At 35.1% G+C, this 8,661-nt stretch overlaps 1 protein-coding gene across 3 annotated transcripts in view; it reads right to left on the bottom strand.

Annotated features, from left to right (window-relative positions):
* Positions 1-335: 335 nt before the first annotated feature.
* Positions 336-8,661, bottom strand: part of GRIA2 (glutamate ionotropic receptor AMPA type subunit 2) — a 253,373-nt gene continuing 245,047 nt past the window's right edge. For all 3 annotated transcript variants that reach the window (XM_073605735.1, XM_073605713.1, XM_073605706.1), the window contains one exon: positions 336-7,644. In XM_073605735.1, the coding sequence (XP_073461836.1) occupies positions 7,489-7,644 (156 nt within the window). In that variant the 3' untranslated portion in view covers positions 336-7,488. The remainder of the gene's footprint in view (positions 7,645-8,661) is intronic.

Here is an 8,661-nt window from a genome sequence, read left to right as displayed (position 1 = left end):
TCATTTATTAAGCTTTTATTTTCAAAGTACACTCCTCAAAGGCACTTCGATCACAAAACAAAAATACATAGGCAGAAATGAACATGGCAATTTCAATACATGACATTTTCTTCCATTGTTGGTTTAGTTCTTTCTCAGTGATTCAATGCTGATCCATACAGAAAACACCCCGACGTTTAAGGCGCTGTCATGTTTAATTAGATAATACAAGTCATTGAATTTCCTAAACAATCATAAATGACAAAGTGAAAAAAAAATAAATCAGACCTTTTTGCTCCATAGCAATAAATACTCATTTATACAGTGCCATTATTTATTTCAATAGCAAACATAGATTCTTTTTTTTGTTGAATATTTAAGGTTGCTTCCATAATTTCATCAATATAAGAGAAAAAGAACACTTGAGAATACAAAGCAAGGAAATGACATTTAAATTCAAATGATAAAGTTATGAGCATCGCCTCTTAAGGAGTAGACTTTTAAAAATCCCTACAAATATTTTTTTATTTAAATTGTGTCCTTATACTTTATTTGTTATATTTTATGTAGGAAAATAGATTAGTGTTTTGGAAAAATTTTGGCAGTGAAATTAACTTCAAGCTACTTAGACCTAGTGAAAAGCACCTTTCTTTACTAATATATCTTAAAACTCATCATGACATCCAGCTGAAAAGCAATTATGTATAAAGTAGACCATTTATTTCATACAGCATATAATATATTTAGTTGAGATCATAATTTGGTTCTGAATGCATGTACTGTCTTAAAATGAATATTTTGCCCCTAGATTTTTGTAAGGGCATTCATTGCAAACTACATAGCATTGTATAGAGATACCTTTATGTACAGGCAGCCTCTGGTTTTGTAGCATATTCCAACTTATATAACTGCAGTTCTGTACCAATATACACAATGTACATAACAATTCATAACCCAAATGTTGTTGTAAGCAGAAAGAGCTAAAAAGACGATAGCAAACTTACACAAGAAGTTTCCAAAATTATTTCCGGTCTGTTTTCATACAAAATGAATTAAACTCTTTGAACTGCTGGCAATACTCTTAACTTCACTAAAGTACACACAGACATTGTCTTAATATATATGCTGTATACTGGATTATGTACCAAAACATGTATATCAAATGTTATTTTTTTTTTCAGATTTTTATTTTGTTAAGAAAGATGTGCATTAATCAGCTTGCGTGTTTTGTAATTTATATACTCTTACATTATATACAGAATTTTATCTTGTTATGTCTATAAAACATTAAAATATAACTTTACACATGATTCCAAAGCTATTTATATACAGACCTTATGTCTTTTTTGACAGAGGAAAAAAACATTTTCTAAATGTATTTTTAGAACGGCAGCCCCAGACGTGTGCCGAACTGCTGAGCAGTGAAATCAAACCAAAATTAAACTGGAAAGAGCAGTATGATAAGAATAGACTTGGGTTTGCTCATTCTAGCCATTCATTTGGTTGTATGTATAGTAAAAGAGAGAATCCATTGCTATATATAGTTATTATTTCCTTAACATTTCATCACATGCATTTCTAGATTTCATAAACTGGAAACAGATTTCTGGATAGCTATATTCTAGTTATTTGTACTTCTGCATTGTTACTTTATTAAAGTGTTTTCCTATAAAGGACTACTTATTAGATCATGTGCATGTAATGGTGGTGATTGTGTATTACCACTATATCTCCCTCAGTCTAGCTCTTTCTTCATTTTGATATTTTGCTAATTTTTAAAAAACATAAATTCTCGGTGTATACTTTGCTCAAATTGGGTAAACGTAAATGATGGAAGTATACATAATAACTGCAAATTAGGTCAGGTGAGTTGATTATAACAAAATATAACACAATAGCTTTGAACTAGAGGTTGCATAAAAAATACTTAATTATTCTATCCACGGAACAGCATAGGACAGCTCTGGTTTATGTACTGACTGCCATTAACCTATGACTTTTTAAACAAGCTTTATGCATTAGAATTTTAATAGCGCATTGTTATTCACGTTTTTACTGATTTCATGAGAATTTGTTGTAGCTGGCCAGGTTAGCATTTATTCACGAAGGTAATAAATTATCTGTCCATATATATTATTTTAGATTTAGTTGATGCCAAACCCAATAAACATATCTAAAATACAATATATTGACAAAAGACAAAACAGTATACCTGAAATAAATTATTTGGCTAAGACAGTCTGTCTTGGTCCAACATAAGTACACATATGTGAAAAAAGGAATGCAGTGTCATTATGGTTCTGCTTGGACTAGGTCATAGTAAACTAGATCTTGCATGGAAAAGGTCAGGGATTAATGCATAACTCACTCTGCACATTATTATCAGCAGGGCAGTGCAGGGACATGCGGTCATCTCTTTCATTTACAAAGAAATGAAAGGGAATAATAGCTGCAGCTCTATAGAGGAGGCTTCTATAATAACGAGTGAAAAGATATGAAATGCACTCCCAAGGGAGCTTGTATAGGCAAGCTCAATGTACCCATTATGGTGAGATTAAAAGAGCACAACACACAGACCTACAAAAATATCTTTGTAGTTAGCAATTTGTTGATTCTGAAAATTATTTGGCTTTTAAAAGGTAATTTTATTTCATTTTTTAATGTTACAACTGACAGTACATCCAACTGGATATTCTGCCTTTATTCAAACAAATGTAAAAATACTATTTAGTTGCAAAAACAAAAAAATACAACTATCCTGGGCTCATTTTATAAGATGCGTTAGGTGAATTGTCCTGTTGTGTCCCAGTGGGCTTTAATTGACAATATGTAGGTTTGTAAAACTGACTCTCTTGTAATGTATTTTATTTAGTAAAGCATAAGTGATCTAGTTTCACTAAATAACATTCAGAAGAATGAGGTGAGAAGATCCTAATAGGTAAATATCACTTACCTCTAACTTGCCATCTACTACATGCAAGGTGAATACTTCTGGATAATTCATTCACCTCCCTCTGCCTGAACTACTAGACTCATAGAAGTTTGCTTTAAAGCTGGCAAATTTCTAACCACCAGACAAAAGGAGTGGAGAAAACAAGAAATCAGAATTTCCTACTAGGAACATTAACATGCAACATCCCTCAAAATGCATTCCCCTTTAGGGTGTTAAAATCCTACTGGGACTTTACTGCTTTGTAGGAGCTTCTTAGAAGTTTTTCAGCCCAGCTACCATTGCCACTAGTAATAGATTATCTGAGGGATTATATGTGGAACCCAGTTAAGCTGCTGACAATGGACGTCTGGGTGAAAAAAGCAATCTTGTCCTACACAATACTGTGCAAGTAGAAGATCTCTTTACTAGGGAACTGTACAGTGGTAAAGACCAAGAAGGGCACTGAGTCCTGTGCCAAAAAAGAAAAACGCATTTTGGGTGGTATTGCTTTTTAAAAACCAGGTATGATAGTGATTTTCTATTTTTCACAGCAGACTGATGTAACCACCTCCACTGAATGCTACTTAGAGAAGCTGCTAATAAGTGTCTAAACTCTAATAGACCAAATCAATGGCCCCATCTAAGCTATAGTACAGGACCAAAACAAATCTGTTTGCAACTGCTAATAAAAGTAGTTTAATTAATGTAATGTAAACATTTGACCATAAGTCACACAATATCTTTCCATGCCTATAGGTATAAATATTACTCTTTTCTATAAAACTTAGGCATATTATATCTCTATTGCTGAAGGGTAGTAAACAATTTCTAGCACACTGTGCCGATTACAGGTATGTGACAAAAGGCGCGATCTTGAACACCCACCGCTCCGTTACTCCATGTTTTTATTGGGAACCCTTGCTATTACCAAGCGCCCTACAGCAGAAAAATATACTATTCATGTGCTGTTTGTGCATCAAAGCAGCTGCTATACATCTGGCCAGTAGCTCAAGCTTTTTTAAAAAAATGCCTTAGGTCTGTGGTACCTAAGTACCTTTTTCTTTGTGTTATTGCTAAGAAAAAGCTTGCGGGTATCTTTAAAACTGAACTCCACATAGATTTAAAGTACACAATATGCAACCGTGTATTTATGATAAAACAATAAATTAATTTTTAAATATAATTAGTTTATGTTCTAAATGTGACCTGATATCAGGCTTTTACAATCCCCTGTATAGCAGCATGCAGATTAGAAGAGAGAGAGGGACAGCAAGTATGTGGACAGGGGTTGCTGATAGGAAGGGAAAGCACTTAGTGGTGCACCTCAACAGCCTACTGCATCACTGTCAAATTGGTAGGCTGGGGGTAGTGTCAGCAGTAAATTATTTAACTGTAACAGAGTAAGCGATGGACATACGTAAATCTCAGGCCTGAATGGGCAGCTGTAAAAATTGTTTAAGTGGTTTTAAAAGCTCAAGTTTTTTTTACCTTAATTCAGTCTATGCATCGAAGTAAAAAAACCTTCTGGGTACAGCCCCCCCCTTTATACTTATCTGAGCCCTATTTCAATCCAGTGATGTGCACGGGAAAATCAGCTCTCCTGAGCCACTCTCATCATTGGCTCAGACAACAATGCAAGCCATTGGCTCCTGCTACTGTCAATCACAGCCAGTGATCCAATGATGAGAGAATGGGGGGGTCAACATTTTTTTTCTATTTTTTTCCTTTAAAATCACTTTATGCTGGTATAACCCTGGATAAAAGGCAACAGCCCCTTGTGTGTCCCTTTCATATAAATATAAATATTTGCCTGGAGTTAAACTTTAACAGTATTTGCAGGCTTTTGTTGTAATTCTTTACCCTTTTCTTACAATAAATAAAGTTAGAAGTATACACGCAAGAGTATACTTAGAGTGTACACGCAAATAATTAATATTCCTCATCATTTTAATTACAGTATAATTGCTTGTGCACATAAGGGTATTGTCACTGAAACATTTTTTCTTCTCAATCACAGAAAGATGCTTCTTTGAAATTTCCATCACCCAAATCATTTAGAGCAGAAGACTGTGTGTGGTCTTCTGAGGGTCTTCAGGAAAAATTTTTAACTTCCAAAGCGGTGCTGTTCAGTTTTTTACATCACTTACTACGTTATTAATTTGTGAAGGAGCATACGGCAGACTATACATTATGCAATTTTCTTACCCTCAACCACGGGTTGAAGGAAAGAAAATTGCTTGATTCTCTCATCAACACAGTCAGTGTTGATGGAGGAATCCCTCCCGTGGAGCTATTGTAGTCTGACAGCGAGAGGTTTTCCCAGCCATCAAAATATAATGATCACTGCCAGCAGCTATAGTCCCTGGCAATGATTGAATGAAAAAAATCTAACAGGCTAGTTGTACTGAAGTCGATCGATAGATCAAATTCAGTGCACCCAGCCTGCCCATACATAAATCAAAATTCAGCCACTTCTTGCTTAACTTAAGACTGTCTATGGCTAGCTTAAAGCGAAGTTCTGCTCCCCCCCAGCAAAAAATTTAAGTCAGCAGCTACACATACTGTAGCTGCTGACTTTTAATATTAGGACTCTTACCTGTCCAGGAATCCAGCGATTTCAGCACCCCAGCCAATGTTTCCATCAGCTCTCGGGTGCTGCCGTTGCCATTGTCTGTAGGAGAAACCGGCAGTGAAGCCAAATGTGGCACTGGGGGGGGAGGAGTCAGATAAGTGGAGCTTTCACTTTTGGGTGGAATTCTGCTTTCAGACTGTCTGTAGTCCCAACAATTGAAATAGACTGGTTGTTATGGAAGCGTTACCAATATATATGTAATCAATTGTATGAATAACCAGGGCAGCACTTCCTCTATCATCCAATCTAATCAGTACTGATCATGTATAAGTGTTCAAGCTTTAAGCAATCCCCAGCTCTCCTGAAGTTGTAAATCACCGAACAGACCTTCTTTTTTGAGTAATTACATTAAATACATCTGTTAATGGAGGGTACTTTTGTGGCATTCAAATCTTCATGATCACAAAGGCTATATAACTAACAGAAATGTATTGTGCAGGAAATATTATTGCCGCAATATAAGTTATCTACATTTCTTGTAGCTGTATGAAAGGAAGCCTAATTTACCTAGTCTTGGTCTGTGGAGTGATATGTAAACTGCTGCTGCAGTAATGTTATATTGATAATATAGCTTAACTAATTTACCAACATTATGATGATCATAATCTATAATATACTGTACCTGCAATGTAATATATGTATATGTTTCTGCTGTAAACACTTGGTAATTTACTGCATATCAAATAGTATAAAAATAATTTTAAGTTCAGCACTTTGCTAGAATTAATAAAATGTTACTATCATGAAACACAAGTAACATCTATTTCTAAATGGCTGTGTAAAATTACTTTTGAAAAAGCAAGTATTTTGGATGCCAATATTACCAGTCTGTACTACCATATAAATTAATAAAATATTGAGCATGTAGAAGTATCTACATGCGAATGTGATAATACTATAAAATGTAAGGTCTTGTGATCAGCATGACTGTGAAAAAATAAAATATTTTCTTTTTACAGAGAAAATCTAAGTAGAAAGGAAATAAGCAAAAACACCATGCTTCACAAAATGGTAACTCAACCTGCCCTGTTGTTAATGCGAAAGCCTATAAAATAAAGTAATACAATGAAATACGTTTGTTTTAAAACAATGTTAGTTTTACAATATCTGATACATTTTATAATCTACATTATGTTTACTTAAGATTTTGTGTTAGAGGTATTTGACACACATGATCCGAAGGCAGTTAAATGAACTGATTATTTCCACTGGGCACACTAACCAATTACTTGAAAATAAATATAATAAAAACAGTATTATCATCATTTTGAATCTAAAATAATTTTTAAAGGTTAGAGTCGTTTTTATTACCAGGTATGATAATACTATATTATACAATCTCATTTTCTATTATTTTTGTTCCAATTTAACGAATGTATATTTGGTTTGGAAAATATGAAAGTAATGCTGTAACCCTTATGTTCCTTTTATAGTAATTTTTATGTTATATACACCCAGAATGGAAGCAATTTTTTTGAAAAGCCATTGTATCCTTTTTTGAAAATACTAAAAAAAATTTCTTTCATGTTAAATGTTTTATTTTTCTTTTTTATCTTATAAAATGTCACATCTTGATGCAGTTGATGTCAAGTGTGCTTAAGTCATATGAATCAAGAAACGAACAACGGTGGCTTCAGAAACTGGTGTGTTGCCTGTACAACGATTTTAGTCTGATTAGACAGATCTTCCAATTCTAGCTATGCATGTCAGTCAAGCTTCATCTTGAAAAGGTGTAGAAAATTGAGCTGTGTTTCTGCTCTATAGTTTTGTTTCCCTTTATTTTCACCCAAGCCTCCATTTTGTTACTCAAGATGAGATCCATAGGGGCAGACAGAATTCTTGCTCCAAAAAAAAGTCTTCAAGATATTGGATGCCTCTTTCACCACGTTGACAAAAAACGCACAAGAAAGACCATTGTGTAAGGCACTCAAAAGGTTCTTATCAATCACGAGAGATCAGTCACACTGACATTCATTCTCATGCCAGGACTCACTGCATGCACTGCTTTTGGAAATTCTGGTGTCAGAACACGTCCATTTTCCCCAGCACTTCCTGTAATTGACAGCCTTGCCTTGTTCCTCATGACATCACTCATGGATATCTTAAACATAAAGGGAAAATAGGATATGTCATATAATACTTGCAGATTAATTAAAATGTGTAGGTGTGCATGATTATTGAGCATCACATAAATATTAACAAGAGCATTTCTAAACACATTCAAAAATATATTAAGCACACCACAAAGATGCCATTAGATAGGTTAACATTCAAACCTGTGTGAGTATGTATGCTAGTGTTTCACATACTGGTTAGTAAATGCATTGGGGTAGATTTACTAAGGTTATTTTCTTGAAATCTCCCTGTAATAAATATACTTACCTGTATGATGGGCAATGAGTGAATTCTTTGTTCTCTTGCAGAGCTCCAGGTATTGTTGTTATTCTATACTTCTAGGTATCTCGCATAACATGCCGCAAGCTGGGTGCTGTGGTCCCTCTCGTCACCCTCTATGTCATAACTGTATTTTGTAGTGACTTGGTTGGGTGAATTAACTACAGTGCCCAGTGTGGACAAGCTATAGCAGCAGTACCTGAAGCACTTGCAAGAAGGTAAAGAAAAACTCAACTCTTGCTGGACAAGTAAGTATGCAATTTATTATTTTACAGGGAGCAGCTGGTGGAGAAGTTTTGTACTGGTGACAGACTTTCTTCTAAGTTCACAGTTGCAATAAACCAAATGCCTTTATATTAGACTTGCCATCTACTGCTTGCAGCAGATAATGGGAGAGATCAGTTCTAAAACTGGTGTACACAAAATAGTAACCAATTAGCTTCTAGGTTTTATTGCCAAAGCCTAAGTGCTGGTTCACACAGGGGCGAACTGTCAGGCGACTTGTCAGCCTCACAAGTCGTGCTCCATTTAGTACAATGGAACCGTTCTAATAGGAGCGACTCAAGTCGCACCGACTTAGAGAAAGGTTCCTGTACTACTTTGGCCCGATTTCGGAGTGGCTTGCATTGACTTCTATTAAAGAAGTCATTTGCAAGCCGTGCTGAGGTTGCGCTGTGTGGAGCAGCTGCCCCCCCGTGTGAACCGGCACTAATTGAACAAGCTA

This window comes from Aquarana catesbeiana, linkage group LG01, assembly GCF_042186555.1.
Source record: "Aquarana catesbeiana isolate 2022-GZ linkage group LG01, ASM4218655v1, whole genome shotgun sequence".
NCBI lineage: Eukaryota > Metazoa > Chordata > Amphibia > Anura > Ranidae > Aquarana > Aquarana catesbeiana.
This window is presented reverse-complemented; position numbering and strand designations above follow the sequence as displayed.